Source organism: Ricinus communis, chromosome 1, assembly GCF_019578655.1.
Source record: "Ricinus communis isolate WT05 ecotype wild-type chromosome 1, ASM1957865v1, whole genome shotgun sequence".
Taxonomy (NCBI): domain Eukaryota; kingdom Viridiplantae; phylum Streptophyta; class Magnoliopsida; order Malpighiales; family Euphorbiaceae; genus Ricinus; species Ricinus communis.
In genome coordinates this window covers 29,127,245-29,151,405 of record NC_063256.1, presented here as the reverse complement: position 1 = coordinate 29,151,405, position 24,161 = coordinate 29,127,245, and the positions used below count along the sequence as shown (strand labels likewise).

At 32.4% G+C, this 24,161-nt stretch overlaps 2 protein-coding genes across 5 annotated transcripts; both read left to right on the top strand.

Moving 5' to 3' along the window:
* The first annotated feature begins 6,871 nt into the window (after positions 1–6,871).
* Positions 6,872–15,275, top strand: LOC8276860 (outer mitochondrial transmembrane helix translocase). 4 transcript variants are annotated; one of them, XR_007216268.1, is made up of 7 exons: positions 6,872–7,256; positions 8,104–8,404; positions 9,039–9,197; positions 9,344–9,639; positions 11,787–11,921; positions 13,060–13,165; positions 14,903–15,275. XR_007216268.1 is itself a non-coding variant. In XM_015717184.3 (6 exons), exons 1-6 carry the CDS (start codon positions 7,071–7,073, stop codon positions 13,078–13,080), a joined length of 1,098 nt encoding a protein of 365 aa, XP_015572670.1. In that variant the 5' UTR covers positions 6,872–7,070; the 3' UTR covers positions 13,081–13,622. The 4 variants fall into 4 exon arrangements, 2 of the variants coding, with proteins under 2 accessions (XP_015572670.1, XP_002515675.1); XR_007216267.1 differs by having other exon boundaries at positions 14,849–15,275; XM_015717184.3 differs by lacking the exon at positions 14,903–15,275 and having other exon boundaries at positions 13,060–13,622.
* Positions 15,276–19,959: 4,684 nt separating this feature from the next.
* LOC8276861 (AAA-ATPase At2g46620) lies at positions 19,960–21,840 on the top strand. Its single transcript, XM_002515630.4, has one exon. It carries the CDS (start codon positions 20,141–20,143, stop codon positions 21,602–21,604), a length of 1,464 nt encoding a protein of 487 aa, XP_002515676.1. The 5' UTR covers positions 19,960–20,140; the 3' UTR covers positions 21,605–21,840.
* The last annotated feature ends 2,321 nt before the right edge of the window (positions 21,841–24,161 follow it).

The window sequence follows — 24,161 nt, the reverse complement described above, 5'->3', positions numbered from 1 at the left end:
ATTAAAACAATTATATTTTCAATCCTTATTCCAAAATTAATTGCCAATTTAATCCTAACGCTTAATTAACTTAATTAATCAATTTACTAACTATTTTCACGGACCAACACTATTCAAAGGTGGGTGGCCCGCCCCGCCTAGAACAGTCATGTTTGACTGGGCTTACACACATTCGCTCACTTACACTGTCCCCCCTCAGCTCACCCTAGCCCACGGGCCTTTTGCTCTTCTAATTAAATCAACACCATTAGCTAATTAAAATTCATCATTCCTAAATAAAATCTTTTATAAAATATTATTTATTAATTCTTTCATAACTCTTAAATATAGATTTTTAATTCATATATTCATATTGGGAAGAAAATTAAATGACCAAAAACATAATTTATTGCCCAAAAAATTTACTTAATTTATTTCTTGAAAATCAAACTAATTAGATATAGAAAAGAAAAATAACTCTCTTATTTTTATCTAGCAGTGAAATTCTATTTTAAATCATCCCAATTAAATTAATTAAAAATAAAGTAATATTAATTTAATAAAACTCGTTATTAACTATTACCAATATTATTATTATTAAAAGAAAAAATTTCGGGTATTACAAAGGTCTTGTGGTTGAATTATTCTATCAAGGAAAGTACCCCGAGAACCCGAGCTGAAGAAGAAATGTTCTTACTCTCATTAGTTTCAGTCTTAGTGTGAGCCTTTTATTTTAAAATTCGAGGACGAATTTTCTTAAGGAGGGGAGAATGTAATACCCGGAATTTTTTCTTTTTAATAATAGTATTATTAGTAATAATTAATAATGATTTTTTATTTAAATTAATATTAATTTATTTTTTTATTAGTTTAAATTGGGATGATTTAAAATAGAATTTCAATGCTAGATAAAAATAAGAGAGTTATTTTTCTATATCTAATTAGTTTGATTTTTCAAGAAAGCAATTAAGCAAATTTCTTGAAAAATAAATTATATCTTTGATCACTTAATTTTCTCCCAATATGAATATATAAATTAAAATTCTATATTTAGGAGTTATGATAGAATTAATAAATAATATTTATAAAAGAATTTATTTAGGAATGATGAATTTTAATTAGCTAATGGTGTTGATTTAATGGAAAAATAGTTAGTAAATTGATTAATTAAGTTAATTAAGTGTTAGGATTAAATTGATAATTAATTTTGGAATAAGAATTAAAATTATAATTGTTTTAAATTAGGATTTTAAATGAAAATTTGTATGGTTGGTATTTTTGTAATTAAATGTGTCGGTAAAGGTATTTTGGTAATTTTACTTTTAAAAGCAAGGGTAAATATGTAATTCTCTATTTTTAATAATTTTAATTTTGGCACAAATTAAATAGTTAGGGGCTTATTTGAAAAGCTAAAGAAAAGATAAAGGGTTAATCAAAATTTTTACAAGGTGAAATTGTTAGTAATTAAAAAGTTGAAGGACTAAGTGGTAAGGAAAAAAGTTCAGGGACTAAATGCTGATAAGTAAGAAAAGAAAAAAAAAAGAAAAGAAGGAGAAGAAGATGGCGTCAAGGTGGCCGAAGAAGAAGGGAAGAGGGAGGAGAGGAGCTGCCGTCACGTGGCTGGTCGAGCTCGAGCGCGGTGGAAGAGCTGGCGCCGGCAGCAGCAGCTCCAACAGGCGGTGGCGGCAATGCAAAAAAAAATAAGAAAAAAAGGAGGTAGCGGCTGTCGATGCCATGTAGGGCGTTTCCGGCGGCAATGGCGGCCAAGTCGGGTGGCGATCAACTCACTTGAGAGTGGGCTTCCTTTTGGGAGCAGTAGCGTCAACGAAGGTGGCCAGAGGAAAGAGTTTCGGCGAAGTGAGGGCAACTGAGTTTTCAGGCTTTTTCGGTCGTCTCTGGTGAGCTTTGACCGATCGGAGGGCATATCCGGATTCTCCTCAGCTCAAGTTTTCTAATGGCACCTGTTTCGCGGCGATCGGACTTCATATGAAAATCGACGGCCGAGATCATTCGTAAATTTCTACGGTTGATTGGGAGTCGGATCAGAAGCTGGAATCATCGTCAGCGCGTTGTCTCGAGTCCGAAGGCGTACTCGAATTGTCGATCGGACTCCGGCGGTTGGAATAAGGGGAATGAAATTTTAATCGAGTGATCAAGCGTCTCGGTAATTCTCTAGACTGTAGATTTTAGAGTTCATTGATAAAATTATATGTTTATTTAATTATGTTGAGCATTAGAAAAATATTGTGAGTTAAAATAATTATTTGTCGGACCGCCTGCCAATAATCGCGTTTTGTGTTGTGTTGCGGAGTCAGAAAAATTATTGCAATTCTGGTGGCCCGACTCCCGTTATTTAATCGCTGTATATTTGAAGTATTTTCTGGCAGGTTCTAGACCCGTTATACGAAGGGTAAATGTCCATAATCTAGGGGAGGTTCTACCAAATTTTTGATAGAATTCTTCTGAGCCGAGATTCTTAGACAGTTAATTCTTGGAGTCTAGGCCTAGGGTTAATTGCCAAAGGTTTTATATTTACTAATCAAATTGTTTTCATGATGAGATAAATCCGTCAGTTCGGCTCGCTCCATTCGAGGCTTCAGAGCAGAGTTAGGAGATCGTCAGAACTGTGAGTTAAAGTCATATATCTGCTTCACATGTATGTCATGCTAAAGTTTCACAGCAATTCTGATTAAATGATTTAAGATTTTAATTATTTATTTAATTACTACTTATATATGTATCGTTTTCTACATTATGGTTATTGTGAATGCATGTTGACTTGGGATGAGACGGAAGTAGAACATGCCACCTGATGGGTTACATCAGGACCGAGTGCGCACTGATGTGAATCGAAGACAAATAGTAAAAAGTAAATTTTAAAAAGGTAAATTTAGGACTTGCCCTGGTCGAGTTTAACTCTTTGGGCTAAGTAGACTGAGTTTGCCGGAGTAAAGGTCCCTGGTCGAGCATTACTCTCTAAGCGCCGGCTTTATTGGAAATCCAAGTGACCAGATTGGACTTAAGGACCCTGGTCGAGCTTCGGTCTCTAGGCGCCAGTTCTGTTGGAACGAGAGAGCCGAAAGGCTAAGACTATTTAGTAATGGGGATTAGAGTTCTACTGAAGTATTCCGTCCCGTAGTATGTGAAATTTATTTTATAGAAGCATGGCATGACATGTATATTTTTGCATGACTTAATATTCTATGTTAAATTAAATAAATGTGTTATTGAAGTGTTTGTAATTTTTTTGGATATATGATTTTAACTCACTCCCGAGACTGATAGTCTCAATTTAACTATTTTTCAAGTGTGGTTAGTTTTTCTGCAGTTCTTTTCATCTAGCAGCCTGATTCTTTCATCTTCGGGTTATGTATCAAATTTTTGGTATGTTTGACTTTTAAACTTCTAGAATCTCCACAGTAGAAATTTTAGATTTATCATTTTGCAATTTCATGTAAATTCTGGTCTTACCTATTCATGTTAGCAGTCCAAATTCTAAATATGTAGAACCTGATGGTTAAAGTTAATTGTGGATCAGTACTTTTGGATTGAAATTTGATAAAGTTAGTGAATGGTCAGGCTTACTACGTGGTTTGATGGCCTTACGCCTACCCATTCCCTAGTGCCGATCACGGACCCACAAGTCGGGTGGTGAAAAAGTTTCCTTATAGAATTGAGAAACTTCACTCATTAGTAAAAGTGTCCTAGTGAATTACCCGGGTGGCGAATCCTATCTCTGTGCTAGTCTTTATAACTAGTTAGCATGTCCTCGATAGGTTGAAAAGCCTTACAGTGTCGTAGCCGCTAAAGACACTTGGATGCGCGCCCGAAATCGTGCCCACGGTGTCGACTCCACTGGGATAAGAGAAGTTAATTCTAATGTATCTTTGTCTTTAATTTTATTATTTAACAAGTGATTCTTACATCACAACACCATTATCACCCATTATGCACTTTGGTCCGTATAGCCCCGATGTTGTCGGTTAGTGGTTCTTTAGTTCCACTTGAACCTTGGAAATTATCATACTGGCTAACCATCACTCATAAGTAATGACTGAATTTCCTTCGTTGCATGGACCCTTAACTGGGGAGATGAGCCAAAGAAGAACACTTTTTATTTGTGAGAGCCTTTTATCCTTATCCAAGACTCAGCTCATAGTAATGACAGTAGTAATCTCCTATAGGAGCCCATTTTGCTTGCTATGTGAGATGTTCCTTATTATAAGTACTTAAGCCCACATATTAGAAAGTCTTGGCCCAAAAACATGTGGAATTAGGCCTTAGGCCCGAAAATATGCAGACTTTATACTTATATTGAAAAACATCACATTGTTTGCTTTAATATGCTTTAAGAGCTTATGGCATGCACTTCGAGCCTACTATCCCCTACTGATAGAAAATCCAGACCCAAAATCCTAGGCAAGAAAGATTCACCATGAATCGTGTGCAAGAGAATTAAGGTTGGAAGGGTGTTTTGGGTAGTAACTTGTAAATATTTATTTATTTGCTAACCCTTTTCTTTGTCTTTATGCATTGCATGTGCTTCATGCATAACATGAATTTCATGCATCATACTAACTCTTTATTTTGAAGCCATTTTAGATTACCATCCTTAGTTTGGATAAAATAAGAAGGGAGTCAAGAGGACTCATTTCACTAGCAATCGAGACAATAGTATACAAGAGCCTAAGAAGTCCAATACTTTCAAAGATGGCCCATGAGCAAGACATTGATGCTATCAAGGCTGCAATCATGGCTGATCTACGGATTATGATCCGAGGGGAACTCCAGCAAGCTTTGGCTAAGATTTTTGGGAAGAAGACTATCCAAAAGACTGCTACTACTACTGCAATAACTACTCGTGATAAAGAAGCACATGGTGATCACCTCTGGAATCTAGATGACTACATGACAGAACAAGCTAAGAAAGAGTCTGCTCTTACTACAAAAACTGTTATAGAATTTGAGATTCTGCATAGTCTGATAAAATACTTGACAAGATGCAAGATATGGTAAAAGATCAAGGTTTAGATTCAATCTTTGATTTCGATGAACCGATGCTGATTGGAGAAGACAAGTTGCCTCCCAAATTTCATATGTCTGAAATGCAGAAGTTCAATGGAGCTGGAGATCTAAAAGTGCACTTGAAGCAATATGCTACTATCATGAGTACTACTCTTTTGGCTAAGATCCAAATCATCAAGAGTTTGTATTCTTATTAGAAGAGCTAGCTGTAAACTGGTACCATGGTTTGAAAAGACCCATAAAATCTAATTGAAAAAAGCTTTGCGATACTTTTGTGCAGCAATATGACTATAATGCGCACCTAGAAGTCTCTATAAGAGATTTAGAATCGACGAAGCAAAAACCTAACGAATCCTTTTCTAACTTCTTGACTAGATGGAGGAACAACGCAGTTTTAGTGAAGAACAAGCCTTCTAAAAAGGATCAAGTTCGGATGATAATCCGAAATGTTCTCCTATCATAGGTGGAAAAGCTATAAATAATGAATCCCAAGACCTACACAGGCTTGTACGATGATGGCTTACTGATGAAAAAGGAAAATCGACAAGAACCCGCCCCTAGACTCTAGAGCCGATCAGCTCTTCATGCTGGACCCTTTTACTTTTTACTTCTTTAGCGTTTTATAATGTATTCTTGTCCCTTGTTCAGTTTTAAGCCTTTCTGGTTTTGTAATCATAGTTGTAGGCGTGTTGTAATAGCTAGAGTTTTCTTTTATGCTTTATTTCTTTTATTATTTTTGTTGTTTATTGTATGTTAACCCAATACATGATTACATGACTGATTAATAAAAAAGGTCATATATACTTAGAGCTAAAAGACAGATCCAACATAAATTTGATTGTCTAAATAGGCTAATCCATCTTAATTGGGCATAAAACCTATATTTTAATTAAGCTAGTGGGCATTGACATGTTTAGTCAAGGTCTGAACTTAGTTAGGATTGAAATCACAATAAATGAGCTTTCTCGTAACAATTAGTCTAGGAGGCTTAAAGGCTGGAACCTAAAGAGTATAATATGTAATTGGGCTAGAATATACGGACCTTATATATAATTGGTTAGTAAGTAAGATTAATAACCAAAATATGGGCTGGGCTTGAATAAAAATGGGATAGATTTAGGTGTATTGTGTGATATTTTGACATGCTTGTATATAAAATGCTTGCATTTACAGAGAATATTTTGTTAAATAATAAATTTAAAGACTAATATACATAAATAAGGAAGTTGATTTCCGGATCCATCTCTGAACTCTGTGGCTTAAGCTTCCTTATCGAATATGAAAAAAGCCACTCATTAGTAAAAATGTGTTTGTGATTATTCGGATGGCGACTCCTATTTCTGCGCTAGCCTTAGTGACTAGTTAGTGTGTTTCTGATTAGGTTGAAAAATCTTACAATGCCGTAGTTGCTAAAAACACTTAGGTGCACATCCAAAATCGCTGCTCCCAATATTCTTGTAGAGTTGGATTTTTAATATTAGACTTATACTTATAAATTATGAGTATTTTTATTATTAATAAAATCAATTAATAAATAATTTACTTAATAAAATTAATTAAATAATCAATAAAATTATTTTAGTAAATTTATTTATCTTTCTTTTTTACACTCTTATATATATCATAATTATAATATAATATGATTATAACTGTGATTACCTTAAACACATGGCCGTTTATTACATTAAAATAAAATTAAAATAATTAAAATATTTAAGAGATTATAAAATTTAAGTATTTATTATATTAAATTGAGAATTAAAATATTAAATAATTAAAATTGGCGCATCTGGTGCCTTATAACTAAAGACCAATGACGTAGCGTCTGGAACCGACGTTAAATGGAAAGGGCATTTTCGTACTCTAACAAATATACAACTTCGAAGAAAACTCTTCCCCTTCCCTTTCTTAGCAGTCGCCAAGAACTTCTGAAGCTAGAGGACCCTATAAATAATCCAATTTTATTTATTTTTTATAACAATTCTATTGAGTTCGAATACTCATAAGAAAGAAGATTTCAAAAAAAAAAAAAAGAAAACTCATACGAAAGAAAACAGAAAAGGAAAATGGGATCATCGGAGACGACGTTTTTGCAAAAATTAGCATTATACGCCGCAAGTGCAGCCTTAAGTTACCTTGTACTGCTTGCGGGGCTCCAACATCTTGACCCGAACCGCGAAGTTTCGAAGAAGAAGAAGAAGGAAATCGCGAAGCGCTTGGGTCGCCCTCTTGTCCAGACCAACCCCTATGAGGTAATTCTAATTTCTCCAGTTTACTTTTTTCTGGGGTTCTTTTCTGTGGCTTAGAATGGTTTTGGTTCTGTAAAGCTTGGAATTGAGTTTCTTTATTGTTATAGAAAAGATTTTATATTGGTTTGATAAATTATTATTAACTTGGGATTTAGAGCCCACCAAAGGGAAGTATGTATATTGGTAGTTTAAGAATTTTCTGGTGTAAATTGGACTAATGAATTGTTTGGTAACGACTAGTAACAGATTTGCAAGTTGGAGGTATTTAAAACTCTAAGCATGTAGTTGAATGGCTTCTTTATGTTTCATGAATTGCATTTTGCAACTCTAGAGATACTGTATAATGCCCTTGTATGGATTTTGGAGGTCGAACAAATTTCAAAAATTAATATCGGCTATGATGATGTCTGACATTCTTGGTAATGGCTGAAATTTTCTGATGATTAGTTTCAGAGATATTTATGTCAAATGCAGAAAGTGAATACCTATATGTATGAAACATCCAGCTTTAAATGAGAGGAGAGAGATTTTTAGGTGAGAATCTAAGTTACTACCCACTTCTTTTATGAATCGGAATAACTATTCGTGCTGTGATCAGTAGACCTAGGTTTGGTTATTTATGCATGATATAAACATCATAGGGGACAAGAAAAAAAAATTGCATTGGAGAAGCCTTTCCTCTTTCTTTTTGGCATATGGAAGAAGATGCAATTTCTTTCCAGCAATTGATTTTATTGTATAAAGCTATGATTGATTCTGACGAAGGCTCTATTAGGTTTAGGGTCAATATCATTGGTTGAGTAATATTAAATTGTTGCAATTATGATTGATTTCTGTTTGTTTTTAACAGGATGTGATAGCCTGCGATGTCATAAATCCTGATCAAATTGATGTGAAATTTGATTCAATTGGAGGATTGGAAACTATTAAACAAGCTTTATATGAACTGGTGATTCTTCCACTAAAGAGACCTGAGCTCTTTTCACATGGGAAGCTTCTTGGTCCGCAAAAAGGTGTCTTATTGTATGGACCACCAGGTACCGGTAAAACTATGCTTGCCAAGGCTATTGCAAGAGAGTCTGGAGCTGTTTTTATTAATGTGAGGATCTCCAATCTGATGAGCAAGTGGTTTGGTGATGCACAAAAGCTCGGTGAGTATAGAATTTATGTTTGTGCTATTTTCTTTGGAAACTAATGTGGTGGGTTTTTTTTCTTTGCACTTGACATTTATATGTCTTTAACTTTTATGATTCCTTGTTCTGTTTTTATTACTTTTATAAATGGAAAATAGTCTAATTGGTAGCAGATAAATTTTTCTTTAGTCCCTATTAATAGATAATATCGGAATGGTCAAATAGCACAATCGCTGCATTGTTATTGTGCTAAAGAATGGGTGTTAAATTTGGTATTTTGTCAGAATGTTTCTTTAAGTCTGTCAAAGTGTATGTGATAAATTTTTTGAAGTTGGTAAGTTTCTTTTTCACTTTTGGATTCTTCATTTTTTAAAAGGAAGTTTATTTGTTTGTACAGTTTGTTAATTTATTGATGGAGGTTGCCAAAGCTGTTTTTCTGTTTGATCTTGGCTGTCTTTTCTGTCCTTTGAGTTCTTGTTATGCCTTTTGTTTTATTTATTTATTTATTTTTTTTTGGGTTTATGCATACAAAATGAATTTTCATGTTGACCGGAAGTAGGTTAAGTGAAGACTTAATTGCATTTGTGAACTTTCGGCTAGGGACTATGCACTAACCTGGTTCACTATTGATTTTTCTGCTATATTATTGCAGTGGCTGCTGTTTTTAGCCTGGCTTATAAGCTTCAGCCTGCTATTATATTTATTGATGAAGTTGACAGTTTCTTGGGGCAGCGCCGTTCAACAGATCATGAGGCATTAACAAATATGAAGACTGAGTTCATGGCCTTGTGGGATGGGTTTACAACAGATCGTGAGTCCTTTACCGAAAGCAGTTGTTACATAGCGACTATCTGACATGTATCATATCAGATGTGAATTTGAAATAATTGCATTTAGATTAGCTTGGCCTGATTTTTTTTTCTTTTTTTCCTTTTTTTTAACCTTACATGCTTACAGACAATGCACGAGTGATGGTTCTTGCTGCAACAAATCGCCCATCAGAACTTGATGAAGCGATACTTCGGCGCCTCCCCCAGTCCTTTGAGATTGGGATCCCTGATCGCAGGGAGAGAGCTGCCATATTGAAGGTTATTTTGAAAGGTGAGAGAGTGAATGACAGCATTGACTTTGATTACATCGCAAGCTTGTGCGAAGGTTATACAGGTTCGGATCTACTTGAACTCTGCAAGAAAGCAGCTTACTTTGCTATCAGGGACTTGTTGGATGAAGAAAAGAAGGGGAAAAACTGCAGTGTGAGTATATTGAACATACCTTTCTTTTGCTATATTGCTCGGTTGTTCAATTGTCTTAACTTGGGATATATAAATTTTAGTTTCATATATGGTGAATGTAATTTCTTGGTGGAAAAGGCTGGGTAATTTAATATCTAAATGTATAAGATCCGTTTTGACTGGTATATCTGATATACATGAGCATGCTTGCAGCTAAATTATTTCTCCTGTGAGAAGAAATTCTTGAACTCAAACTTCACATGTAGTAGTGTATCCCACCTAGGAAACAATTTGACATACCTGTTTTTATTGCCTTATTGTTAACTCTGTCATATGCCTGTGGTACTCAGCTCCCTCCCTCCTTCAATTCTTTAAAATTTTCTTTTTTTATCTACTAAGAGCTCCTTGGAAAGTTATTTAAGGTCATCCAATGTAGCGTCACTTAGAATGTAGCAGATGATATCATGGTGTCATCAAAGCCAGTTTCACGGTAGTGCTTTCATCACGACACAGTTCATTCCTTTATGAACTTTATGTTTTAAGTTTGGGATTTTGACTTGTTATTTCCAGCATTATACAAGAGATTTTTCCACAATGTTATTTCTATTTCAGGTCAGCGAAGCAGTCCCAGATTTTGTGTTTCCTATTGCAATTTTAAATTTTATTTTGCATCCTAAAGTCCCTACAATTTAGTTTTAGTAACAATAACATTCATTTAGCTCAGTTCTGAAAGAAATCGTACTAAAATATGATATGGTATCATACGACCATGAGCTTTTGAAACTCATAAAAATATTAAATCTACGTCAAGCTATGATGCCATTTCAATGTCCGCAATGAAATTTTTCCGTAATCAGGCAAAATGGATTTTAGCGTTACTAAAATTAAAGTGCAATGATTTTTGAGATACAAATGGAAATTTAAAGACTGCAATAGAAACTACACTTAAAAATTAAGAACTGCAGGTGAAATATACCCCAAAAAGTTTCTTCTTGTGCTATCACTGACTTGCCTCGTTGAAAACTGAAATCAATCACAAAAAACAAAACCTTTAGGCAGCTAGTGAGAAACAGAACATTATGATGTTTGAAGGAATAGAATGCAGGTGATATCTCAACGCAATTAGAGACTAAGGCTCGGGAATTGTTTTGTTTCAATACTTTCTTTTAGTCAGTTCTATTAAGGGTTTATCTTCTTATTAGGAAGCTTCCCCCTATAGGAATAATTATATTTAGAAAGCTTTTACTTCTACTAAGTGATCTAGCATATCAACATTTATAAGATGCAGTCCTTATTGAACAGATAAAGTAGTCCATCTGATAAATATTTATATAGCTTGGTTAAATTTGTAGGTCTTTGATTCATTAGATTTGAATATGTTATGACTAGCTGTTTTGATGGCACATGGACTTCTCTAGCATGATTTCTCTTTTGTCCACCTCTCTTCTTTTTGTTATGCACTCTTTCTCTCAAGGCTTCCAGCCACAGTAACCCCAAGTATCTGTTCAAGGCACTCCAAACAGTCATCAGATACCCTTTTCTTCTCCTTTTGTGCAACTCTGTGTCACATCCAATGTAGTTTTTGAGATATTTTGATATACTTATGCCTATGAAAATTCTTTGGATGCATGCTTGTAGGCTATATATGGAATTGAAAGAGCTATGATCTTGTTTGCTACATTTGGTGTAACATGCTTAAATGTAAATGTCCCCTTTCCTTTCAGTCATGGAAATAGTTTTGCCATGTTAAAATTCTGTTACCCCTTTACGCTTGTGATTTATTGCTCTCTGACTAATTTTCCACGCCTTTTCAATGATTTAACAGTATTTACTTAGTTTAGTAAATTATACCTGAATTTGTTTTGGTGTTTTTTGTTTCTTCTTTTGCGTCTCTGCATTTGTCCGAAATCAGTGTTGATATTTTATAACTAAGCAATAAATTTGCTGTACATTTGTTCTCTTGGGATCAATTTGCAATTCCTCCATAAATTAGGTTTTAAGGTAATGTTATTCCTCAAAAAGAAAGATGAAGTGAAAATTAAAGGCTTCTTAAGTAGCCTTATTTTGCATCGAGTCTTGGGAACTTTTGGTATCACACTGTTTCTTGTATCTAGATGTTTAAAATGCTTTTGATTCTTTACTGAGTTTGAGCATGGTTCTTTTCTCAGGAACCAAGGCCACTGTCCCAGACAGATTTGGAGAAAGTGCTTGCTACATCAACTAAGACAAAGGTTGCTGCAACTGAGTACACTAGGTCAAGCTCACAACCAGCTGGATGGTCTACATCATCAGATGATTACCAGGTTCAAGCCACAATTAATGAACTCTCTAAGCTTGTAGTTTCTCAAATCTTGAACCTTCAGTCAGATTCAGATGCCCAGGACCCTTGACATTCTTTTTAATTCCTTCCGAAGAATCTGTTGTTTGTAAGATCATCCCAGAGAAATTTTTATTTGATATATCTAGGGCTTTGCTTATGGATCTCATGCTGAATTCATTATCTTTGTAATCCACTATTGAGCTATTGATGTTTAGGCCACTTGGGATTCAATTTATAGTCTTAGGATTGGGATCTTGTTATAGAAGAATGATTGTTTGTCACTACGGGGTGCTTTTCTTTTATTAACAGGGCTACACTCGAGAGAATAGTGACCTTTTATTCTGATCTGACCAATTGTTATCAAAGCTGTCTTATAGAATTCCGTGATTTGATGTAGCAGTTGGAAAGTATGTTAGTAAATGTTCATTGTATGGAACTCTTGATTTCTTTTCCTTTCGCTGAATGAATTGACCCACATGAGACACACATTCATGTGCATTTTCGTTTGTTTCTCTGCTGTATGCATAGTAATCTTTTTCGTATTATATTGTCTTTTATTGGAATAATTGAAATCATTTGTCTTGATTTGCTGTGCGGAAGCATATGAACAAATGATATACACGCCCAAGACACGTGTGCACTTTTTTGTGTGTTCACTAAACTTTTTTGTGTTCACTAAACTTTGTGTGTTCATATGAACTATATAATCTTGGTATATGAATTGTGGATAATGGAAGCTGTTTCTCTTTAGTTAATAGTCATGTCAACAGGGCTTGGGGCTTTACCATATGCATTGGCAATAATTTTTTGTATCGAGTTCATATATGATTTGGTACTTTCCACAACCAGTAATGATTAAAGTTGGTTATGGAAAGAGCTGGCACTGGAGTCTGGTGTCAACTCCATTCTTGTTTAAAGCAGGAGGCAGGTACAGCCTTTTAAGCAAAAGCTTATCTCATACCTGGAAAGTTGCAAGCATTTTTTCTCTTGCTGCCTGCCTTAATTCCAGCTTCAATCATGAATGCATGTTTTGACCACACAATGTCATCAATGATTAAAGTGATTGTATGAACATTCTCTGCACTTCTCATCACCTTCTCTTATATTTGGCTGTTGTACAGGAGATCACAGAAGAAAAATAAGGCCAAATAGAAAGCATCTTTACACATGGAACACACAGTGACTGACTAGTCTTATCATAAGAAGAATGACAGCACCTTAACATGGGTGAGTTTTGGCCTCAGGTTTTCAAGTATGTCACTATCCTTATTCTTCTGGATTTGGAGTTTTGCTATATTGAAGAGAGAAACTCCAAGAAGATTGTCTTTTAGTATCTAATGGTTGAGGAATGATCTCTCCAAAAGCATGTGGACTTTACTAATTGGATCAATTATTCAATCCTTTATTTATTGATCATTTGAAGGTCAATTGGGTACACAAAGAAAGGGCTGTTCTTTAGTAAAATCATTACCTAGGATTGTTTTGTTCGGCATAAATGTTGCAGCTGTTATTGGTACAAGTATCAAATTGCATGTGCTTACTAAGATCATTTAAATTTACTTTTAAGTTGTGTTTGGGTCAAATCTTGCGGGGAACTCAATTTTCATTTACAAATTATAAGAAAAGAAAAATATTTTTACTATTTGGTAGTCTATATAATAAATGTAGACTTCATTAAATGGAATCGATTTTGTGTTTGGTTTTAGTGTAATATTGAATCCAAAATTCTTAGACTTTTTAAAAATCTATATAATGAAGTAACGATAAAAATTAACAAAAATGAAAGAGAAGCGGGAAAAATAAGACATCTGAATCAATTGTATTGTATGCTAGTATAAGAAAAAAAATAATAATAAGTTGAGAGTTGATTTAGAAATCCTATCAATTTAATAAGATAGAATTTCAATTTAGTTTTAGTTTTTGTTTGGCCAAACATAATAATATTGTGTTTGGTTAGGATTCATTAAGGAATTTATTAAAATAAAATAATTTTCTTAATGAATTTTAATGAAACACAGCTATAGTTTATTTAGTATAAATAAAAGTTTATTTGAAATTACATTATATTAAATTTATACATTTCTAAATGAGTTTTCAGTTTTAATTAACTGTATAATTCATTTCAAATAAAAAATTTAAAATATAGCAAAAGATTATAAAAAATAAATAAATGATAAAGTTAGGAGAATATTTTAATTTTATGAAATATTCTAGTTTACTAATTGAAAACTCTAGTTATAATTATAAAATTTAGTATAGTTATTATTAGTTTTACGAATTTGAGACCTATGTGCAAAAAACACTCACAACTTTTAGCGTATTTTTGACTTAATTATCTCTTTCTAATTGTTGAATGTATAATGTATATATTTTTCAAATTGATACACCGTTCATTTTTCCAATAAAACAATCATGACATAACAATTGGTGTATGAGAGAATTTGACACCTAAGCCAAACTCATTTGATAGGTTGGAATGCTACGTTTTTCACCCTAAACTCACTGTTTTAAACTTAGAGGCTATGAACCTTTTACATTTTACCTTAAATCCTCAAATTTTGACCTAGAAGCCAAATTACCTCTTTTCTTCTTCAATTGACAGTACAGAAAAAACCCTAACTGTTAATTTGAACATCTGTGAACTTTATATTGAAATCTTGTTCGAGCAAAAATGCATACTTTTCACACAACTGAGCTTCATATACAAATAAGATGGAATAGAAAAGTGCTAGCACAAGCTTGATGCTGGTATATTTACCTCCATGACATGAAAACTTAGGAAGAAGATTTTTTTCGTTGCCACATTCGTAAGTTAAGTTATTTGTATATTTGTGTAGCTTTTATTGTTCAATTCATAGTTGTGAGTTATATGTTGGTCCAATTTAATTGTGGACTTTTGGTTATGACTAGTATGATGATTGTAATTATTTTGAATGGGTGGATCGTGACAATCCAACACAACAGAAGGAGGTGATGAGTCGGTTAATGTTGAAAGATGAAAGGGAGAAAGAGAAAGTGATGGTTGGCAAGATGATAGATGCCGAAAAAAAGTATGAGTTATATAATAATATGTTGAAAAGCTTTAATGATGTGTGTGTAATTAATTCTAATATGAGGAAGATGATCAAGCACCTTGAGGCAGACAATTGAAAACTACTTGGGGAAAAAGATGTTTGAGAAAAAAATAACAAACTGTTTGAAAATAAGTTGTATTGTTTTCCTAGTAGTTTTTGTATTGTTAGTTGTTATTGCACTTAAGTGTGCATTTGGTATAGGAGGGCAAATATTTGATGCTACCTTATATGTTTGACCAGCTATATTATGATGCATTTGACTAGCTATGTTATGTTTTCTTTAGCTAGCAGTATTGGGTTGGTTATGTTGTTTGTAATGATCTACGTTTCCTTATCATTTATGAAAATTTAATGTGTTTTAGCAAATTACTTGTGCATTGGATTATAAATAATGCAAAATGCTTAAAATCTTTTCTATTAGTTGATAGCACTCAATGGCAGTTTAATGCATAACACAAAAAGAAAGTTAATTGTTTTGCTTCTACAAGCCAATATAACAATATTAGACAAAATAGTAGTTTAATCCATATGACTATAAAAAAGATCCACTTTCCAAACAGTTCTATGTAGTTCTTAAGAGATTCTAATTAGCTTGACTTTCTTGAGTGCCCAAAACACTTCCTTCAATCATCCCACTTCTGCCTCCTCTACCACCTTTGCCACCCCTGTCTCCTCTACCAACTTGACTTGAAGCCGTTGGTCTTGCATATGAAGGTGTTATAGTCATTCCTTCACTAGCATCTATGCTGCCTTAGTCCTACTGATGTACTTTGATCGTTTAGTTTGAGGCATCTGTAGACAATCAATATGCCACAATAAGTAGTATAGATTTTCATTACATATCATCCCAAACACATAATTAGTTGTGCTACACTGCATGTTTCCAGTCTCTTTAAACATGCGTACCCCGTAACCTTGTCTAACCTATTATAACACATATCAAATTAAAATATATTCTATAACATGGCTATTAACTAAAGAAAAATGGTCTTTAGGTTTAAGACAGTGAGTTTAGGGTGAAAAATGCAACGTTCTAACGTGTCAAACTTAGATGTCAAACTCTATCATACACCGACTGCCGATTGTTTCACCGGAAAGGTGTATTGATTTGAAAAAATATGATACATTTTGAATGATATTGCAATAATTAAAAAGACGTGATTAAATTAAAAAATGTTAGAAATTGTGAGTTTTCTTTACAATACACTTAAATTTGATTAAATAAAATTTAAATAAGTTTTAATTTTACTCAAAAACATAAAGTTTGAATTTATAGAAAAAATTTATAAAATTCATTGAAATAAAATATAATATGAACTAAATTAAGTTTTGAATTTGTAAATAAATTTTATATAATTTTATGGGATTCTTTTAAACTAAATACAAGGTGAATTTAGATTTAGAAACGAATTTGGTGAAAATTTATGTAGATTTGAAATCTGATTATAAAAGCTCTAATACAAATCAAATTATTTTGTTTGAAAAAATGGGTTTGAATTGCTATAACATAGAAACTATATGCTGAGGAAATAAACCTTAGCGACCATAACAGGGTTAGAGAAACAGGACAACCAAGACAAGAAGCAACATAGGACAATTTCTTCTAATACAAGAAATTGTGTGCGTAAATCCCTTTTTTTTCCGGCAGCTGCTCCCAAAACATAGGATTAGCCATTACTCATGAACTTGTATTACTATCAACATAACATGTTTGACCAACTGACCATTAAAAGATACATGTCTTATGGAATTTGTTCAAGGACTATCCAGCTTGTAAACCTTGACCAGCATATTCATGGCAACTATTAAAAAAGGTGCTTGAAATTCCATATGTGGCTGCATTTGAAAATCATTCAAAACATGCTGCTTCAATATTCAAACTGTACCAAATAACAATGTTGAAGATGATATTTCCAGAGATATTCTTAAATAGACTTAATTTATTAGATCATCCGTAAATAAAATTAATTGTATTATTATATATATATTTCAACAGATAAGAAAAAGTTGACATGTTATTTTATACATATAGAATTATGCTGGTGTGTAGTTTATATATTTATCGTAGAATTATTTTTTATTCAAATTATTCTATTAATACGTTATTTGATATGTTACTTTTTAAGTAAAAGATAATTTTAATCTAAAAGTATATTAATTTATAAGTTATTTTTTTAATTAAATAATAATTATAGCTTCTAAAAATATTAATTAAATCTTACTATTATGTTATATAAATATAATTTATACATTAATTGATTAATTAACAAAAGTTTCTTATGTTGTATGACATATTAGCAATTATAACTTTATGAATTGTCATTATACGTATTCAATTCAATATTTAATTAAATCTTATACATAAGAGTATTTGTTGAAATAAAAAATCTAATTTAAATTTTTTAAATCAAACGTATTTATAATTAAAATAATATTTACATATTAACAACTAGTTATCATTATTTATTATTATTTATGTTGGTTGATTATTAATTATGAATAATTAATGATTATGTATAATCTAATTAATATAAATCAAATATTATTTATCTGAGAATTTCTCTTGAATTTTACAATATGTAGGTATATGTGGAGGTTGGTTGGTAGTTGGCAGAATTTGGAAATAAATTATTTTGCTGGTGACCTTCAAGTTGGTGGAAAACTATCCAACTCTTTACAGGTTTTAATTAAAGAAAGTTTAATTAAAGCAAGATCATTTGTTTTTACTTCTGTTTTGTGTTCTTGTGCACGGTTAACAAAGAGAAAAAGAGAAAAGAAATAACCTTTCAAATTACTCCAAATTGAGGGGCCTGGCCAGTACAATACGTGCGTTCACAACTTTTATGTATATTTTTTTAAAATTTATATTCAATGGATTGGTATACTTATGTTGATTAAATATATATTGAATGTTTATGTTTAAACATTAGAAATTCAATCTTTGCTAATTTTATTTTATTAAAAAAAAATATTCATACTATAATATAAATATTTGTAGTACAATTTTAGCTTGATTTTTTCTTTTATTTACTAACTATAAAGACAATTAATAAATATCCATTATCAAAATAATAAATATTATACATATAAATGATAAATGTTTATATCAATCATAAGATATCTAAATATGCATCATAAAAACAATGAATCTAACTCTTATTGAGAATCAACATTATTTTCATACGAAAACAAATATTTTATAGTGATTTGAAAAATATATATAAGGTTATAACTACTGAATTAAAAAAAAAAGATAGAATAATAAACATGTAGATAAAAAATGATGAACAACCTTCACTAAAACAATGAACATTTAAAAATGGATGTAATAAAAATTGAACATATTTAAAATAAACAATGAATATTATACCTATAAATAACGAATATTGATGTATATTATGAAATTATAACACTTTTGCTTATGAAATTATCAATTACATATGTTGATGAAATTCTTAAATTTTTAAATGTATAAAAATTAGTTTCATTCACTAATAATATAATTTTTTTTAAGTATACAAAGACTTTCTAGAAAATATATTAAATTGATTTTAATAAATAATTTATTTTATTATTTATCAAAAGTATATTGATTCTAAATAATTATAAAATATTAACATTCTATTTAATTTTATCTATAAATTTAATTTATATTATTTTTTAAATTAAAATAATTATGACAATCATACAATTTATAAAAGTAGAAAACTAATTTTTTATAAATAATAAGATTTTTTACTCAATATATATTTTTTAATATAATATTAATTTTTATAATTTATTTTATTATAATTTTAAATTTTTTAAAAAATAAAAAAATAGAACTGTTATTCCGCAGATATGGTCCAACCTCCCGGCCATATTGCAAAATAATCCGAGGTGCACAACATAATTTTCCTAAATTGATAGGTGACGCATTTTTTGAAAATTCTGTAAATGACACGGAAAATCCACGAAATTAGTAAGGTACAATCATTTTGTAATGGTACAATCATTTTGTAATTTTCTCGCATGCTGCTCCAAGATATAGTCTATAGTTTTGATTTTTTATTGCGATTGATAAAAGTATCTTTTAAAAGCTTTTGGTTTGAAAAACTGTTTTGGAGAATAATATAAAAGAATTGATTTTTCTTAAACAATTTAATAAGATCAGTTTATAAATGACTAAAATACCAAGTCACGCCAATAGAAAATTACTAGCCTTTATCCGGTAGCCGGATATTAAATATCAAAAATTGAAGTTTTGAGTTCAAAATCTTTTATATATATAACTTTAATAAATATATAACACTTATATATCAATTTAATTTATAAATAAAAATATTATTTAAAGTAGGTAAAATTTTTGATAAAAATATGAATAATTATCTAAACTTTCAGTAATTAAACTCTCAAAGTTTAAAAAATAAAAAAGTTAACTCATAATTTAACTAATAATGATGATATGGATTTTTTTATTAAAAGATAGAGTTAATATTTTTTTTTTATACAGAAAAAATAAAATAATTTTTTTAATGTCTAAATTTAATTGATTTGTATACGGTTACACTAAAAAAACAGAATTAATTTTAAAAGTACAATTGTTCTATTTTTAAATTTTAAAAATGTAATCAAATTAGTTTAAAGTTCAAAAGTTTAATTGCGGCCGAAATCTAAGACGCTTAGCAAACATTTTCCTAATGCTAAATAGGAACAACAGTAATAACATATTAATTAAGTTGAGCATTAATCCCACGAATCTTTCAATGTTAATAAATTAATGAAAAGTATAAATAAACGAAACCCATTTGATAAAATTCCACGAGCCTACCTCTTTAGTCAAGGGAATTGAATAATGAAAGCATATACATGTTGAATTGTTGAATTGTTCAATAACTAAAGCCAAACCTCTTAATCTTTATTATAAATAATGATATTCCATTATATAATATAAAATACAAGTTCAAATTTCACAGCCAAAGGGCAACAACCTCTCTTCTTTCCTTCCCTATTCTCTTTGACTCGTTATTTGCCGGCTCAAGTTGTCTATACAAAGCTGCATCAGTTTCCCACTTCTTTATTAACAAGATCATCTTCCCAAATCCTAACTAGCAAAAATAATCTTTTAGTTTCATTTTTTATAAAGATTATGATTTCCACCAACACATTTCTTGTATTTGTATCTGTCATTCCTGTGTTTTTCCTCCTCCGGTTCTTGTTTAGAACATCTTTTCTGCAAATTCTTGTAGGATATTGGAGATCATTTGAAGACCATTTTCATGTATACCAATTCTACAAAGTTCCACAGTTCAATGAACATTTCCAAGGAAACCAGCTCTTCCGTAAGGTCTTCACTTATCTAAGCTCTTTGCCTGCTATGGAAGACTCCGATTTCACAAACCTCTTCTCGGGTCCTAAATCCAATGATATCATCCTCCATCTCGATGAAAAGCAAGTCATCCAGGATAAGTTCTTAAGTGCTAGAGTGTGGTGGAGCAACGAGAAATCTGAAAATAATAATGGGCAAAGAACTTTGGTGTTGAAGCTAAGGAAGAAAGATAAGAAAAGAATCCTGCGGCCTTATCTGCAGCATATTCTTTCAGCTGTCGATGAGATTGAGCAGAGAAAAAAAGAAATCAAACTTTATATGAATCTTGAGATCAGGGAGCCTCAAGGAAATGGAAGGTGGAGATGGGTTCCCTTTACGCATCCCGCCACCATGGATACGGTGGTTATGGACGGTGACTTGAAGAACAAGGTAAAAGCTGATCTAGAATCTTTCTTGAAGTCAAAGCAGTATTATCACAGACTGGGACGAGTTTGGAAAAGAAGTTATCTTTTATATGGTGCTTCTGGTACTGGAAAATCTAGTTTTATTGCAGCCATGGCTAAATTCCTGAATTTTGATGTGTATGATGTTGATATCTCCAAGGTTTCTGATGATTCTGATTTGAATATGCTTCTATTACAAACTACGAGCCGTTCGATGATTGTTATCGAGGATCTTGATCGATTCTTGATGGAGAAGTCGAAGTCTGTGGGCTTATCAGGGGTGTTGAATTTCATGGATGGAATTGTTTCCTGTTGTGGGGAGGAAAGAGTGATGGTATTTACAATGAACAGTAAAGATCAAGTTGTTGAACCAGAAGTAATGAGGCCAGGAAGGATTGATGTTCATGTACAGTTTCCTTTATGTGATTTCTCAGCATTCAAGAATTTGGCAAATAGTTACTTAGGATTGAAGGAACACAAGCTTTTCTCTCAGGTGGAGGAAATTTTCCAGGCTGGAGGACAAAGTTTAAGTCCAGCTGAGATTGGCGAGATCATGATTTCCAACAGAAGTTCTCCAAGCCGGGCTCTGAAATCAGTGATTTCAGCCATGCAAAACAACAGTAAGGTGGGGGCGCAAAGGTTAAGTGAGAGTAGATCAGTTCGGTCAGGTGATCATCAGGAGACAGGTGAAGCGGAAGGAGGCGTGTTCTGCAGAGAAAGTGTTCACACAGTAAGGGAATTTAGAAAGTTGTATGGACTTTTGAGGATGGGAAGTAGAAGGAAAGAGGAGGTATTGGATTTGGGTTCAGTAGATAAGGAAGGATCCAAGCATGGAGCTTAATGTTTCAATGAAGACTCGTATACAGATAGATATTAGATGTTTTAACCAAATTGATGCTCTCTTAGCACATAGATGAACTTTACAGACCTGACAGTTGCCTTTCCGTAAAGAAAAGAAAACAAAAAGAAAAACCTCACACTGCATAAACTTTTTGATTTTGTTTTTTTATCTCCTTGTCGTTAACTTTGATGTAACATCAAAATATCCATTTATTAATACATAAGTTATTTTTCTTAGTCATCTTTACTAAATAATTTGCCTTTTGCTCTAAATAACCTTGGATACCATTTATCTATCTATAACAAAGACGACAAGACTAGACTTCGCAAACCCTGGCGTTAGACCCTCATTGTAAAGTTATTGGGACGATTGGATTTAATTTCTTGCTTTATAACGATTGGATTTAATTTCTTGCTTCATAAGATTAACGTGCTTTGGATTGACATGGTGGCTCTGGATAATGATTTCTTCCTAGTCAAGTTTGAATCTAAGGACGATTTTGATTATTCCAAGTTTGGAGGGCCGTGGATGGTGGTTGACCACTATCTTACAGTTAGACAGTGGTACCATAATTTTGATCCTGAGGTTGATTCCCTGGACCATCTTTTTGGTGTGGGTTCGTATCCCTCGTTTGCCTATAGAATACTATGATCCGAGTTCCTCATGAGAGTGGGCAGCAAAATAGGCAAACCAATAAGGATTCATGATGCTATCGAGTCAGTGTCTAGGGGAAAGTTTGCTCGTATCTGTGTTGAGGTTAACCTTACCAAACCTCTCTTAGCCAAATTCAAACTCAGAAGACCTATTCGAAAGATTGAATACGAATTGGTTTGCTTTGATTGTGGCAAGTGTGGTCACCGGAAGGAGGACTGTCGGCCGGAGAAAAAGACGGTGTGCTGGCTGGGGATAATATGGTAGTGATCGGCGAGAATCATAAGAAAGGAGGATTAAATTATCAACTTGGAAATCTTGGAGAATTTTGGCCTAAGGATGTTGGCAATGAAAAAATGTCGCGTAGGAACTATAAGGAATCTCACGAAAGTCAAAGAAGGCCCAGTTGGGAAATTCTAGATTTGCTGTCTTAAATAACGAGGATGTCCAGGACGAGGGGCTAGGAGGAAAGAATGGCCCTCATGTGATACACAGTAGTGGATCTCTATCTAATGGGCTTGGCCTTAAGTACCTTAAGGGCCCGAGTAAGGGTAAACGCCCTAACATCCAAACCCAACATGCTCCTTCTAGGCCTGTGTCATGCAACCCTAATGTCTGGTTCTAGTGCTCATGATAAGGCTCCAGGAACGAGGCTTGTTGGATTGACTAATGTGGGTCCGTCTTCGAGGCCTTATTAGGCAGCAATATGTTGGGAGTTGATATTAAAGTATAAGTAAAGGCGCAATGAAAGCAAAATAAATTTTTTTCAATTCTCACTAAGGATCTCATTGATATAAAATAGTCATAACATATAAAACAATTAAAAGATGGAGACGACTTACAAAGGGAGTATGCCGCCGTTTCCAAGAAATGCTTATAGCTTTGTTGATTCTTGATTCTTTAAAAATGATTGATGCACTTCAAAGCAACTCAAATGACCACTCTCTTTTGGTGATCCATACAAGCTTCTAACCAAAGATTTCTTAAACAATTTTTAAGAGATTAAGAAGAGATGTAGGAAATTGAATGCTATTTTTAAGCAAAGGGGATGAATCAATTAATCTTTTTGATTGATCCACCTAGGGTACTCATCTAAAGAAAATATTTTTCTCATAAAGATCATCAATCCTAGCCGCTCCATCATCTCTTTCTATATATATATGGCATTCTTAATCAAAGTCGAGATGAATCAATTAATCTTTTTGATTGATCCACCTAGGGTACTCATCTAAAGAAAATATTTTTCTCATAAAGATCATCAATCCTAGCCGCCCCATCATCTCTTTCTATATATATATGGCATTCTTAATCAAAGTCCTTAAATGTTTAGAATTATCACAAAACCCTAGCTTACATTAAGTTGGGGTCTTGTTTCCTAATTAGACTTTGATTAATTAAGATCTAATCCATGGATAATAAATCAATCATAGACCCATTATACAAGGCCCATTAGCTATTAATTAATTAACCTTTAATTAGACCCAATATATATGAGTCTAAGCCCAATGCTTAAAAGCCTCATTTCAATCCTCATTTAAAGCCTATTTGTGTCACCCAAAAGGTTCCTAATATATTGGCAATGAATATGTATTATAAACTAAACTCCTTTAATTTGATGTTAATTCTCTCATTTAACTTAATTCATATTTATAGATCAAGATTGGTATCTAGCAATGCATCATGACCACCCAAATGTGTAGGAATGATTAAAGTGTTTTAATCAACCTTTGTAGTGAATAATTTTACAATATAATTCAATCCTGTCATTATACTTTTATCCCAATTGATTCATAGGGTATGGAGTAAGTTTCAACTCTATAATTAAACCAATCATATTTATTCTTGGTAATTGCATATAACATTTTAAATAAGATTTATGAAACACTTTCTCATAATCTTCATTCGT